The following is a 15,610-nucleotide window of genomic DNA, read 5'->3' on the forward strand; positions in this document are numbered from 1 at the left end:
CATTAGAAACAAATACTTTAAAAGTTGGGACCATCAGTAGCCAATTCATTAGTTGGGACCAGCAGTGACCAAAAGGTAATGGTTTGGGACCATTAAAAACCGATATTCCTAACCTTAAAGTCATGTTCAAATAACAGTGAGTTGGTAGAATATTAGAAAATTTAAAGTTGCATAAAGTGATGGTAGTTATTCTTATTTACAGTAGTTGAAAATCTTAAATTAGAAATGCTTAAATTTTAATACTAATCTAGTATTAGTTAATATTATGGGAAGTTGTTAGAATATTTAATTAATCGATATATATATATTTTAACAACTTATAGAAAACAAAAGATAAGCAAATATTTTAGATTTTATGGGAGCATGATAAATGACTTTTAACTGGATTAACTATTTTTTTTAAATTAACGTGAAAATAAAATATTCATTGAAATGTAATGAGGAGCATGATTATGTTACAAATAATAAAAATTAAAAAATAAATATTTCTATTAAGTTACATTATAATAAGTGTGAATATTAATGAATTTTTATAACATATTTTAATAATAAATGTTATAACTGTAATTTTTTTGAAAAAATTTCTATATATAGCTCTATTATTTTGAATATAAACCATAATAAACACTTTAATTATGTACTAACCACAATATAACACTAATGTAAACCCAATTTATTGTATTTGTATAAAAATAAAATTAACAAGTTAATATTATATTGAAATTATGTAAGTAACTAATGAAAACGATATATTCCAGGTTTCAATATCCTAAATGATCTTGGAAAGCGAAAATAGTGGAATGTGATTGCATCAGATTTTTTGGTTTAAAATTTTGAAAGCTTTTAATCAAGTAATTTGTCCTATAAGACATATTAAATTAACTATATTTAAATGTATAAAAAAAGTATAAATCAAGTCATAAAATATATGTTTATGAAGCATTTTTGTGTGAGTTATGCAAAAAAATATTGATAACTAAATATTGATTTTCTTTTTGCTAAAACATTTTATACTACACAAAAAAATCATATAAATACAAGATTAATTTCATACGTACCCTTACAAAATGATAAATAGTTCATATAGTATATCGTTATACATATGGATTATAGTTATAATATTCAACTTCAAGATTTAATGCTAAACACCAAAATATATATAATAGGTATTTTTCATGTTTGCAATATTTATACAAAATGTTTGGAGAAATTAAGAAAATACAAATTTTCTTGAGTTCAAATGCATATGAGAAAATTATTAAATCAAAATTCGAAACCAATCTTATATAAAAAATCATACATTGTTGCTCGAATCCGAGTTTAAAAACAATTCGTAGTTTACCATATAAATCCAAATTATTCGACAATGATGCACCTTTATTTTATTTATTTACAATTACCGGTGACTTTTAAAATTTTATTCTAACAGACCTGCAACTTCAATTTTTATATTTTCTTATTTCACTATTAATGTTAATAAATGAATCGGTTAGCATTTACATTTAATAAGAAATAATGAATTCATTTATTGAAATGACTTAAAAGATAAGAATCATATATTAAAATTGATTGAAAAAAATGTGAGGAGAGTTATGAGATTGACAAGTGACAAAAGTGATAGTCTTTTATTATAATAAATAGATATGATTAATAAAACTGCAAGTTGTCATGATTTTATAAATTGATTTTACACGTTACTCAAAGATCATTTGTGTAAAATGTAAGGATACCCAATATCATTTGACAACTATCATTATCACTATCACTTTATACATGTACCAAAAGCTACTAGCATATATACTCAAAATTACCACCACAAAACAAAAACAAAAACAAAATAAAAGGTTTCTAAGTGGTAAGTGGATGATACATTTGCATGATTTTGCTAGACTACCCAAAACTTTACGGGCACGATGGTAATGATTCAAAATCAAAATATGTTTTATATATAAAGGTATTTATAGATAAAAGCATTTAAATAAAAGCTGTACATAACCCTTTTATGGCTGAAAGGAAAATAAGGGCTATAAGAAAAGAAAAACTTTATAACTTTTTCAGTCAAGCAAAATCGTTAAACATTGATCAAGGCATAACAAAACTATTTTCTAAAACATTTAAGGTTCACTCTATTTGTATTCAAGTTACAAATCAATGAACTTAAGAGACGATATTGACAATTAGTTAAGCTTCATAATTACAATATGTATTCTAATTGCATTGTAATTAAAATAGATCATGTCTTAATGATCAAGTTAGCTTTTATTAGGATTTCTTGTTAGGCAAGTTGGGTGGGTTAGCGTTGTATATGGATGAGCCTAGTGGTTTAATAAGAGCGAGAAAAAGATACACAAGTTACGTGTAATACGGGTTCTTGAGTTATATGTACTTAATAATAAACTAAGAGTTATTTAATATTAATTTTGTGTGTGTTTTCATTTCATTTATTATCAATTCGTTTTTGATATTCACAAATGTTTTATATTTATAGCCTTATTATAGTTTAAAAATTTATTATACGTTATTCCAATTAAAAAAAACATATGCTGCGAAGAAAAATGTCATTCTTATGGTCCTTATAAACATTTATAATTCTTAACTTTGCAAAGTTTACAGACTGTTAGAGAAATAAACATAACTCATATAATCATATTTAAGATAAAAAAAAGTATAAATAAGAAAAAGATTATCCTTGTCTAAGTTCAACATCCAAGTATTAATCCATTAATTGTTTTATCTCATCCAAAACACACTTACGAACAAGCTTGGGCACGAAAACACCCAAATCATTTAAATGACACCTTCACTAATAAACAAGTAACAATCTATTAATCTGTTGTTACGTGTCATAATTCTGCATGTCAAATCTATGTTTTCCCACTTCTCTTACTTTAGACTTCATCACTTCATAACATATAAATTCAGAATAGAACAACATTTATAAATTATAAGTATTATTGTTAAGTCACGTAATTTTAGTCGCATCTTATCTCAAAATATCGTTTTTCCAATTTATAAATCTTTTTTATTGGGAACTATTTAATATTTGGTTAATTCCAAAATAACCGGCAGTCCCCCTCGTCATCGCATATCACGTGTCTAAAGATTAAATCAAACCCCTTTCAAGATTTCAAATAAAATAATAATAATAATAATAATAATAATAATAATAAACCCTCTTTCTTTCCTTCATCACATTTTCACCAAATCTTACCGTTTTCTCTCCAAGATTATAGCCACAGATCTTCTTCAAGTATGATATACCTTCAATAATCCTGTGTTAATTATTTAAATTTCTTGTTTTCCCATCTGGGTTCAACTAGATCTGTCATAAAGTAGTGTAGTTTTATATTTAATTTGACATTTGATTGAATTTAACATTTGGGGAATATTACTAATTTTTGGGTGTATTTGAAAACCCACCTCTGATTTTGCCAGCATTTTAGTAAATGTATTAGGGTTTTAGTTGGAATGCTATAACTTAGCTGGATTCAAACATTGCATCATGTTTTAGGGTTTTATTATTAGCAGAAGAATATACATTAGCTGAATTCAAGAACTACCGGTTGATATTCAAAGAATTTTTAGAAATTGACCCAAATTTATTTACAAATTTTGTGAAAACAAGCTGGAATCGAGAAATTGTATACTTAGTTGTTATTTATTTATTACTTTTTTACATGTTTGGCTCTTTGAAAAGTAGTTCTAACAAATATTTCTACTTTAATCACTATTCAGGCACTTTTGAAGTCAGCAAGTGGTCAACTAGATGGAACCAGATGGGCAATTAAACGGTTTTAACAATGCTAATGGTGATATGCTTCAAGGTAACATACATTTTGTGCATCATTTTCACATCTCCGTTATGAAAAACTATGTAAATGAACTAAACAGTTTGTCAACCGTTTTGCTTCGCAGGGAGTTCGTTTATGGTCGTTAGTTTAATTAACGAACGAGCATGAACAAAAAAAAAATCTTTTTAGTTAAACGAATGACTATGAACACTTGTCTCGTTTGCTCATTTATGTTCGTTCTTCTATGTTCAGTTATGTTCATTCATGAGCCGTTCATTTATACTGTTAACGAACAAAATAAACGAACATGAACAAGAACAAGAAAACCCCATTTGTTGAATTGTTCATGCTCGATTGGTTCATTTACAAGCCTATGAAAATTTTAATTTAGGGCTCGGGACTCTTGTTTAATATTAAATATTTTTTATCAGGCAATCTTCCTGCTGCTAGAGTACCAGAAATGACAAGTATACACAATTTACAGGTTACCATTCTGTTATCTTTCTGTTAAGTTGTAAAATGTTCGCGCTGCTCTTTTTTTTTTTAATCTAACTTGATTTCAACGAAACATTAATTTACAGAGCGCATCTTCCCGCTCACTCTTTCATATTGTACATAAGATTCTTGATGACAGCATTGAGAACAGGAAAGAGGATGTACCAGATGTAAGCCAATAATTGATTCTTTCACAGTTAATTATGGCCTATTTTAAATAACTTAATAGTTTTATATTTTGTTGTGTAGAGAGTTGCTTCTTTATTGAAAAAACTCGTTCAAATGATTGAGCAACGATGTGCAAAACAAGCAGAAGATTTTAAGAAGGTAACGTTTAAACTTTTTATATTGTAGAAATTTCGCTTACTTCTAATAAATGATTATTTTTTGTGGATTTAGCAAAATGATTTGTACAAGACTCGTGAAGAGAAGTACAATATGAAAATGAGAGCGTTTAAGACGCTTGTAACCGGGGCCATGGAAGAAAATGAGGTAGCTTGCCATGGAAGAAAATGAGAGCGTTTTAGTCTGTTAATTATTACAAAAGTGGCATACTGTTTCTGATATTAATTGATTTTTTAAAATTGTTTTCATTATTTCTGCTAGGTCCTTATGAATCAGCTCCACCATATAAAGGTGCGTTTCTGATATTGGGGTTAATTTTATGGTTTTGTAGTTGCTTTAGGCAACAGGTCAAAATAGGTTAGGCTGACTTGGTTGAGCTGCAAATGCTTATTTGTTTCTCAATATGTGATTTTTCACTTAGTGTGTTAATAATTTAAAGTATTGAATAATAAGATTTAGTAGGTTATATGCTTAAAAAGTAGACTTTGGACTAGGGCTTCGAGCCAGGTTAGGCTCAGGCTCGGCTTCTTTATCTTAACGAGCTGAGATGTTGAACTCGAGCTCGACTCATAAAAGCTCGAGCCAGCTCATGGCTTGTTGAGCTAAATCTTTTATTTTTAAAAAAATATTTTTGTATTTTTACACATATTGATATGTATGTATATATAAAAAAAATATTACTTTCACCATACACGTAATGCATAATTTATAAACAAAATTTATAATTTGTGTATTTGAAAATTTTGGGGTATACTTTGGGGTTATAGTTTATATATATTAAAATTTTGGGCTTTAATTTAAATGAGCTGGTGTGAGTCAATAGCCTGCTAAACGAGCCTAATGAACCAGCCAACAAGCTGAAGTCCCCTGGCCTGGGCTTGGCTTGGCTCGGTTTGTGTGCGAACAAGCTGATTTCGAGTTAGTTGTAAGCTTTCTGAGCAGCCCTACTTTGGACAACTTTCAAATCACTTGACCCGTTCCCATTTTATTTTGGCCTGATCGAGACAAAACACAGCCCACGTCGACCTGTTCATAAGCAAACAGGTCCAGATGGCCACCTGTAACATCCCAAGTCAACCCATTCACAAGTTAACGTGTATTTGCAGACAGAGAAGACTATGGTAGAGGAAAAGAAAAGGCTTGAAGATGCAGAGTTAATTAAACTAAGAAAAGAAAATGACAACAATAATTTAGAAATTTCAAAATTAAATCAGCAATTAGAGGTCACAAAAAACACATATGAGGCCCGTTGTCTACAGCTTGAAACACATGCAATGGAAATTAAATCTGACCTAGAAAACAAGATTTCAAATCTTGAAAACCTTCTCACTGATTCAAGAAAAAAGGTTAAAGAACTTGAAAAATTTACCGAATCCAAGTTTCAAAGATGGAAAAAGAAAGAGTGTGGTTACAAAAAGTTTATCGATTTTCAACACGGATCACTTAAGGTTTGTATAAAAATCATACATTTATATAATGTAACAATATTTATTATATAATATAATATAATAACTTTTGGTATAATGTTATATAAACATATGAGAACTTTAGGAACTGAGGATGGGTTCTGAGTCGATTAAGAAAGAAGTTTTGATGACACAGCAGATTTACTCGGAGGAAATTAATCAATTTGGTAAATTTCCAGATTTTTAATTTTTATTTATTTGTTGATAAAATAATTATTAAAACATGTTTGTATATTATTTTGTACAGGGATTAAGATTCAGGGGCTTGTTGATGCTGCACAAAACTACCATGCGGTTTTAACAGAAAACCGCAAATTGTACAATGAAGTCCAAGATTTAAAAGGTATAATAAAATCATAATTCAGAAGACAAAATGTTTAATATTGTTAAAATATATTGATTCTAAGAAAATATTATATTGTTTGAGCAGGGAATATAAGAGTTTATTGTCGTATACGACCATTTCTTAAAGGCCAAAGTCAACGACAGACGACCATAGAGTATATTGGTGACAATGGTGAATTGGTTGTCACAAATCCCTCAAAAGCAGCCAAAGAAAGTCACCGATTATTCAAATTTAATAAAGTCTTTAGCCCTGCCGCAACACAAGGTTTGTAATATCGCGTATGAACATCTGTATTTTACTATTTTTAAGAAGTTTATTAAATTTGTGTGATTGCAGAGGAAGTGTTTGTTGATACACAACTGCTAATTCGGTCAGTTCTGGACGGGTATAATGTGTGCATATTTGCGTATGGTCAAACGGGCTCTGGGAAGACATATACCATGGTAGATAACTGAATTTGATTAAATTATAACTGTTAAATCATGGTTTGCAAATTCTGATTTTTCTTTTCTAATTTTGGTAATAGACGGGGCCTAATGTATCGTCTCCCGGAGACTGGGGGGTCAACTATCGAGCCTTAAACGACCTGTTTCATCTCTCCCAAATTAGGCGAAACTCAATTGAATATGAAATTGGAGTACAAATGGTGGAAATTTATAATGAGCAAGTTCGGGACTTGTTATCGAGTGATATCACTCAGAAAAGATATCCTTTAATTATAGCTTCTTATTTTGACACACACAGGCCTGCAAATGAACTGAACGAACACAAATGGGGCATGTTCGTGTTCATTTAACCTTAACTGAACAAACGATTCAACACGAACATGGTTTTCTTGATCGTGTTCTTTCGTTAAGAATGTGAACTTATTCATGTTCGTTCGTTAGTAATATAAACAAACGGTTCACAAACATAAACGGACAGACATAACTAAACGTAGATGAACGAACATAATTGAACAAACACTAAGTAAAAGTAAAACGTGAATATTAATATGCTGGGCCTAAAAAGTAATATCATCATCATCATCATCGTACTCAGTATATCCCACCAATAGCAATGCCATGGTAGGGTCTGAGGAGGGTAAGATGTAGACAGCCTTACCTCTATCCCATAGGGATAGAGAGGCTGCTTCCGGTGAGACCCCCGGCTCGATAGTAGTTTTGCATCAAGCCTTGGACATAAGGCACATAGCACTCAATCATCGGGACACCGGCTGATTGGTGCATGTGCCCTTGTCTTTCGGCTATCAACGCCACCACATGATGCCTGATTAACCTTCCGCCACTTTTAACGTTATTTTCACGAGATTAGTAAAATAACGTCAAAATTAGTGCAATTTTACTTTTGCCCACCCGAGGGTTCACACATATATACATTATATGCGCGCACCGCAAGCAGGGCGTAGGGCCTAAAAAGTAATAAAATAGAGTAAATTGTAATGGGTGATATTTTAATCTGATAAAACTAGACTATATTGTAAGGGGCCTAACAATAGATGAATACACAAACGAACAAACTTAAGTAAAAAACATAAAAGAGCGTTCACAAACATAAATGAACGAGCGAGACAGGTGCTCATGTTTGCTCGTCTAACTAAACAAAAAGTTCTGTTCATGTTCGTTCATTTATTAAGGAAACGAAGAACTTCCCGGTTCGTGCCAAAACGGTTCATCGAACGTTCGGTTCGTTTATAGGCCTACACACAGTATATATTCACATAAAATATGCGCACCTTGACTTTCACACGCTTGGGATATGGAGTTCTACCCAACCAAATGGGTTAGCAGTCCCCGATGCTAGCATGCACTCAGTCACATCAACTGCAGACGTCTTGGATTTGATGAATGTTGGGTTAATGAACCGAGCCGTTGGTGCAACTGCCCTGAACAAAAGGAGTAGCCGGTCCCACAGGTTGGGCTTTGATGAACTTTTTTTTTTCTATATTGAGTTTCTTTAACATTCATTCAAATCTTTTATGATCCAGTGTGTTAACCGTTCACGTTCGTGGAACGGATCTTGAAACAAACGCGGTTTTGCGTGGTAACTTACATTTGGTTGATCTTGCTGGGAGTGAACGGGTGGATCGATCTGAAGCAACCGGTGATCGACTAAGAGAAGCCCAACATATTAATAAATCGTTATCGGCTCTTGGTGATGTTATTTTTGCTCTGGCACAAAAGAGTCAACATGTGCCTTATAGAAACAGCAAGCTTACACAAGTGTTGCAAAGCTCTTTAGGTAACTCACATGCTAACATCTTTATATATTGGTGGCTTGAATTGTTACATCTAATATTTTAATTGTTGTTATAGGTGGTCAAGCAAAGACACTTATGTTTGTACAGTTAAATCCTGATGTGGAGTCATACTCTGAAACCATTAGTACCCTCAAATTTGCTGAACGTGTTTCTGGAGTCGAGTTAGGTGCGGCTCGTAGCAATAAAGAAGGGAGGGGTGTGCGGGAGCTCATGGAACAGGTATGACTTTTTGCGGGTCAACCCAAACGGATCAAGTTTGTGCTTATAATTCAACTGGGTCAAACTTGTTTCTGGGTTTGCGGGTTATTCTGACCTGAACTTGTTTTGACCCGTTACCTGTTTAGGTGTTTGTATGAAAGATTGCAACTTTAAATATTTTTTTTGTGCGGTTGTTAATATTAGGTGACTAATCTGAAAGATGCATTAACCAAAAAGGATGAGGAAATATCACAATTACGGGCCCGAAGAAGTTCAAGTGGTGAAAAGGGCTCACCAATGGGGGAATTATGGGCCAACGGTGGTCCAGTCCTTGACAAAAGCTTGAATCTTGGCCTAAAGTCAGCTTCTGATATTGATAACGAGTTGAGTGATAAACAATCTGAAACGAGTTCTCAGCGGTTTAAACTTGTTACAAGCGATGATATTCGAGATCTTAATGATGATATTGAGCTTTTAGGGTTAGGGGATGCTGATTCTGAAGAGAGATTAAGTGATATATCTGATGGTGTTTTTTCGATGGGAACCGAGACCGATTGCTCAATGAGTAGCATTGTTGAGCTGACTCTTTTTCCTGAAAACGCGAAAGCACCTGTCGAGCCCCAGCACAAGTGAGTCTATTTTATTATTATTATTAGAGATAGTTACATAAATGCTTCATGTAACGTTACGGGTCATACTTCTGGAGTCTAAGTTTTAAAGGCTTCAAGGTTAGTGTTTTAGGTTTGTAATGTGTATGGGGCCTACCACTAGCTATAGTAGTTTTTTTTGGTTAAATCAGTGTAAAATGGCTAAAATACCCTTCGAGGGACTGTTTATGTAATTAGCTCAAAGATCATTTGTCAAACTCGTCTCTCTTTCAGGGACTATTTGTGTATATTGATAACGAGTTGAGTGATAAACAATCTGAAACGAGTTCTCAGCGGTTTAAACTTGTTACAAGCGATGATATTCGAGATCTTAATGATGATATTGAGCTTTTAGGGTTAGGGGATGCTGATTCTGAAGAGAGATTAAGTGATATATCTGATGGTGTTTTTTCGATGGGAACCGAGACCGATTGCTCAATGAGTAGCATTGTTGAGCTGACTCTTTTTCCTGAAAACGCGAAAGCACCTGTCGAGCCCCAGCACAAGTGAGTCTATTTTATTATTATTATTAGAGATAGTTACATAAATGCTTCATGTAACGTTACGGGTCATACTTCTGGAGTCTAAGTTTTAAAGGCTTCAAGGTTAGTGTTTTAGGTTTGTAATGTGTATGGGGCCTACCACTAGCTATAGTAGTTTTTTTTGGTTAAATCAGTGTAAAATGGCTAAAATACCCTTCGAGGGACTGTTTATGTAATTAGCTCAAAGATCATTTGTCAAACTCGTCTCTCTTTCAGGGACTATTTGTGTATAATGACCAAGTCTGTCTTGGTTACACAAATAGACCCTTTGGTTATAAAGGGTATTTTGGTCAATTTACATAAACGTAACATAAAAGCTAGCGAAAAATAGTCTCAAAGCTTGTTACAAAATCGAAACCATGAAACTAACTTTCAGCTTTTGGAACTTGGTACCCAAAGACGTGACTTTCGCCAAACCACATGGGCCATTTCTGTAGCTCACTCTTTTTTATTTTTATTATAATTGGGTAATTACTTGAGTTGCGGGCTAATGGTTTCAGGCCCAGTGTACCTGCTAAAATTCCAAGACCACCACAAAAGACTGCATCTTCTGCACGGAAGCCGGTGCAGGCGGCTTCATCTTCACAAAAACCAGGGCTAACAGCACCTTCTAGACCTTCATTAACCAAGGGTGGCCAGCGTGCTGCATCAGGTACGTCAAATCGCTATCGCTTACAATAGAATTGGTGAAATGAGTGGGTTGGGAAATGGGTCTATTACGGGTCAGGTTTGCTAAATTCTTTGTTTACTGAATGCTGTTCAGGTTCTAGTGCTAAAAGGTCAACTTCTGGCGGTTCTTCGGTTAAATCTGGCGTTCGAAGGTGAAGATTGATATTTATTATGACTGTAACCTAAGATAGATTAGCATCTCTCATCGTATAATTAATCTTGACTGTGTAGAATGTAGGTCAACATTCTTGACCAATTGTTAGAATCATCAGAATGTATGTTACAGTTTCAAGATTAAGGTTGGTTATTTATATGACATCATTTAACCTTTGTAAATGACGGTGTGGAAGTGTGGTACTAGCTAAGGCATTTAAGAAAGGTTAATGCATGTAAGGAAACTTTAAAAATGATTCAAAATAAAACATTGTTTTTATTTGACACTTCAGGACCAACTCGAAAAACCTTGTAGGTAGAAACCCCAAGAATCGGGTAAAAGGCTCAATCTGGCGACATGCCCTAAGATAAACAACCTGGCTACCCCTAAGCGAGATGGTCCGTGATAAAAAAACGACGTTTAATGAAGCGCATAAATACGAATTCAATGCTATGTCCACTATGCAGAGCTTTCGGAGTCACCTAAACATGCAATTTGGCACTTTATTAGCCAATGGTGTGAGCTACATCTAGAGTTTTGCATTTTCCATAGAAGATGTCTTCCGAGTTTCATAAGAGCATGCATGGAAGGAATACTAAAAACAAACTGATTAAAACTATTTTCTCACGGTATGTCGGTGCATTTGAAATGGCCAGCAATGACAATGATGGAGTCTTCAACAAACAAGCATTGCTACATCTAGACTTATATGATAAATCAAGACAATTTGTTGCCCATGGGTAATGAATAAGCCGAACTCTCGGTCATTATAAATTTATAATGGTCACAATAGTGTAATTGTAATTTAGATCTAATATAGCTATTCTAAATGGGTGTTTCTAGTTTTCGGTTGCTCTAGTGCCTTGCAAGTTGAGTATGAGTCAATATCAAACTAATGACGTTACCCATGAGTCAGAGTCAAGGTTCAAATATAAAACTAAAAACGAGTAGAGCTTAAGCTCAAACCATGTTACTAACAAGCCGAGCTAAAACCATGACTCGCTTGAAATATTATCTTTTTTGAAAGACACTCAACTCTAATCTTCATCAAAGGATCCAATATTCAAGTTTCTATGTTCTGAGATTTGAGTACCAACGTGCATCTTGTTAGATACACTCTTTGTATGCAGACTAGAGTGGCATTGACAAATACACCTCAGCTAATTTGGGACCATATTGGTCAAATAAACAAAAAAGCACATTCTGTATAACAGGTCATAGTTTTTGGTTTATCTATCTTTTCTGGAAGAATTTCCCAAAATCCCACTTCATCTATTCCACCAAGTAGCCATACATATAAATTACAAAAAAAGAAAAAAATAATTAAAAAAAAAAACACTAGTCTCTGAAAAGAAATTAATATCACTACTTTCCCCCCAAAATGAACCAACAATATAAACAGTGTTGTTTTCCCACTTCAATTAAACCATGGTTTATTTGCTACAAAACGTCAAACAATATGGTCTCAAAAGTCAACATCTCCTCTATGAAGCTCTATTTTCAAGCACCCGTTTTAGGAATTATGCGCGTGACATTGGAGAAAACGGAGGGTTGACTACAAAAGTAGGCTGGATTTCATCAAGATTCTTACTTGATCTCGTTTTCTCACCATCAGCCACCGCCTCAATCAACTGTTTGACTTCATCTTCGATGAAAACTCTTAACGAATCACATTGCAACACCTGTTTATTCACATCGCCGTCAATGGTAATCGAGGCATCCGTACCATGCAATATGGCAACACATATTGAAAACGCTTGTAGTGAGCTCAGTTTTGCATGAAAGTCAACCACATATTGTCCTTCCTCGGTCAACTTCATGGTCAAAGCTGGTGTTTTCTCCTTAGTCCCCTGTGTAACCGCATTAAACAACATTAACAATGTAATTATTTAGTTTTTCCGTTCACTAACAGTTTTAGCTTAAGTATAAATTTTACCTTCAAGAAAATTTCCACACAGCGGTTCTTGTTACATGACTCGTCTCTGTTCACATCGGGACTTCCAAAAACAACAAGCGGGCACCCCATATCCCACCCGCCACAATCACACCCGCCACCTAGCCTCCACCTGTCAAGCAACGGTTTGACCCGTTGACTTTCATCACTTGGCAAACCATGATTACCTGCAGGGATCACGACACTGACTTCAACCGGGGTTAACTGACCAGAGTCGGTTTTGCTTTCCTGTAAGACAATGGCTGCAGATTCAAGGTCCGGATGCAAATCTGCTACAGGCCATGGAATTGAAGATGATAAATTACTTTGGCTGTTGACTTTTGCTAGGTCAACAGCCTCATTTGACTCTTCTTTCGGGTTCAAACCGTCAGCGGTTTGTGAAGCAGATTGTCTTTGGCGTGCAAGATCGTACAACACAAACTCTGTGAGCATAGAGTTGTTAAAAGCTTCTGAATTTATAATTTCTGTACATAAATAACAAGAAACTTGCATCTGGGCCGATATTAGAAACTCTTTAGTTCTATGATCTTTAGATCCTCGACCACTAACATTACTTTTTCTTCTATTTTGAGCCGTGTGAAACGTATACACCCAATTGAAACCGTTACCTGTATTCCATCTCTTTGCCACCCAAACATCACGTGGATTCTTAACCGAAAACTCAAAATATGGTACACCGTTTTTGTTCCTTAATTTAAGTGACCCGCTTAGGTGAGCCGGCGAAGAAGATGATGACGCGATCGAGCTACAAGAATCTTTCTTTAAAGACTGAGAATCGCTCTCGGTGTTTGCAAAATCGTTTAGCAATGACTTTCTTAAATTAACATTCCTCGTGTTCGGTTCTTCAATCGCGGAGCCCAACAGACTTTTGTGAGACTTTGACTTTGTGAACGGGTCAAACATCTTTCTAAACGGGCTAAAACGAGTCTTGGGACTTGTGGATTTCACCGATTCGGTTTCAGTTTTGGTTGGTGAATGAGGCATTTCTAATTTAGAAGATAAAGATTTATTCAACAGGATTTTGCTTGACAGATTCTCTTTCTTGATTAAACCTGTAACCGACCCATTATCTTCATCTGAACTACATAACGACTCGACTACCTCAAACGAAAACGGAGCGGGCTTAGTTCTCGAAAGTGCAATCTTTTTCCTACCTTGGGTCTCATGTTCTTTAATCCGGTTCATTCTACCAAACTCTTTCGAGCTTTGATACACAGAACCTCTTCTCGGCGCTTCATTGGCAACTAACCTAATCGATGGAACCGACCGACACGAAGCACTACGGTACCGATTAAAGCTGATTTCCGTAAATTCTTCATTTTGACTTAACAACATTTCATTTCTTGACTTGGGTTTCTTTCTAACCTTTTTCTTATCAGCATTTGAATGTGACAGAAGAACAGTTTTAGGGCTTCCATCCACCACACAATACTTGTCAAATTCCAAGTTTAAATGTTGACCCATCTACAGATCTGCAATCTTTAAACAAAAAAAAGATTCAAACACAAGTCAAGTATAACAACAATAAATGAACAAGATTTACCCATGGTTTACAAATCTAAGAGGAAAATAACAATGCATGAGGGTTTAGATGCTGAGTTCAATTGAGTAAAGATTTGAGCCCTAATTAGGAAAGATTTCATTGAGGCAAAGTGTCGAACAGGTGGTGGGCATAATAATAATAATAATAATAAGAAGAAGAAGAAGAAACAAAATAATGAAAAAGCAATGCATTACATACACTTGCATTCGAAGCCAACCCCACCAGATCTTATGGAGTAAATGCCAAGACTTGTTCCAAATGATTATTATTATTGAAAGATGTTGAAGAAATTAAAAGTGATGAAAGAAACACAATGATAGGGTTCTATATTTTAGTGAAGTATAATTGGATGTGATCTCTCTCTCTTTGATATGATATGATAATAAGACACAGAGTGAGAGTGAGAGTGAGAGTGAGAGTGAGAGACAGAGGGCTGCCATGCTTTGAGGTGGTGTCTGCTAAAAGCATCTTCTTTCTTTTGACTCATTTTCTATATTATTTTTAGTTTCACTTTAATCCCATATACTTTTCTAATGTTGCTAACTAACTCCTTTAATTTTAGACATTTGACATAAAGGTGTGGTGTGTTGTAGGTGCTTTAGAAATCGAGGTGTCAAATGCTCAATAAGTAGACATGTTAGATGAATTTAGAAATAGTTTAGCCGTTCAGAAAAAAGAAAAATAGACTCTTTACAGATAAAGCTATGTTTGAGTTGCTTAAATGAGCTGCACCTTATCTCAAATGCAACCCTCTTTCTCTCTATTTTTCACAGCTTTTCATGGATGACGTCCGTCCCCACATATAATGTGATAAGTAGCCAGGCAAATCTCCAAAGAATAATAAGGAAGAAGATAAATACTTGGGACAATTTTCTCTGCTTTCTATTAATGAAAAACAAGTGTTTAAATAGGAACAATGCATGAATAATGGAAACATGAGCACTAAATAAACATGGGCCACTACTTCCTAAATGCATGCAACTAATAAGGAAAATGCGACATCCACTAATTTAATATGTAGTTATTTCTCTTTGACTGATTCATGGGTTGATCCGGAAGACTTAATGGTAACCGGGTCTTGGGTCCGAGCCGATTGCGAAGTATGTCTGGTCAAAGATGGATCCGGGATCGCATCATAATGTGTGTTTTTCCATCTCTTCTTTGCGTAAGCATGTTCAAGATTTAGTTACAAAATGATTA

General features: G+C 34.2%; 2 protein-coding genes across 2 annotated transcripts; one reads left to right on the forward strand and one right to left on the reverse strand.

Moving 5' to 3' along the window:
- Positions 1-3,766: 3,766 nt before the first annotated feature.
- Positions 3,767-10,964, forward strand: LOC143539608 (kinesin-like protein KIN-14J). Its single transcript, XM_077032878.1, has 19 exons — positions 3,767-3,824; positions 4,223-4,275; positions 4,373-4,456; positions 4,536-4,613; positions 4,686-4,778; positions 4,893-4,922; positions 5,738-6,079; positions 6,183-6,264; positions 6,345-6,440; positions 6,528-6,707; positions 6,780-6,886; positions 6,970-7,148; positions 8,193-8,357; positions 8,431-8,684; positions 8,759-8,922; positions 9,106-9,418; positions 9,865-10,054; positions 10,591-10,742; positions 10,854-10,964. Exons 1-19 carry the CDS (start codon positions 3,767-3,769, stop codon positions 10,913-10,915), a joined length of 2,682 nt encoding a protein of 893 aa, XP_076888993.1. The 3' UTR covers positions 10,916-10,964.
- Positions 10,965-12,212: 1,248 nt separating this feature from the next.
- LOC143539598 (uncharacterized) lies at positions 12,213-14,465 on the reverse strand. Its single transcript, XM_077032872.1, has 3 exons — positions 14,411-14,465; positions 12,850-14,346; positions 12,213-12,763 (listed from the first exon to the last, which is right to left on the reverse strand). Exons 2-3 carry the CDS (start codon positions 14,329-14,331, stop codon positions 12,434-12,436), a joined length of 1,812 nt encoding a protein of 603 aa, XP_076888987.1. The 5' UTR covers positions 14,332-14,346; positions 14,411-14,465; the 3' UTR covers positions 12,213-12,433.
- Positions 14,466-15,610: the final 1,145 nt, after the last annotated feature.

Source organism: Bidens hawaiensis, unplaced genomic scaffold, assembly GCF_021521415.1.
Source record: "Bidens hawaiensis isolate Kalapana, Puna unplaced genomic scaffold, B.hawaiensis_p1.1 tig00011951_1, whole genome shotgun sequence".
Classification (NCBI taxonomy): domain Eukaryota; kingdom Viridiplantae; phylum Streptophyta; class Magnoliopsida; order Asterales; family Asteraceae; genus Bidens; species Bidens hawaiensis.

Coding starts and splice junctions, on each gene's coding strand:
- LOC143539608 (XM_077032878.1), top strand. CDS start 3,767: ATGGAACCAGATGGGCAATTAAACGGTTTTAACAATGCTAATGGTGAT. Junction 6,080..6,182: donor TTCAACACGGATCACTTAAG/GTTTGTATAAAA, acceptor TGAGAACTTTAG/GAACTGAGGATGGGTTCTGA. Junction 9,419..9,864: donor TGAAGAGAGATTAAGTGATA/TATCTGATGGTG, acceptor TTGTTACAAGCG/ATGATATTCGAGATCTTAAT.
- LOC143539598 (XM_077032872.1), bottom strand. CDS start 14,331: ATGGGTCAACATTTAAACTTGGAATTTGACAAGTATTGTGTGGTGGAT. Junction 12,764..12,849: donor GTGTGGAAATTTTCTTGAAG/GTAAAATTTATA, acceptor GCGGTTACACAG/GGGACTAAGGAGAAAACACC.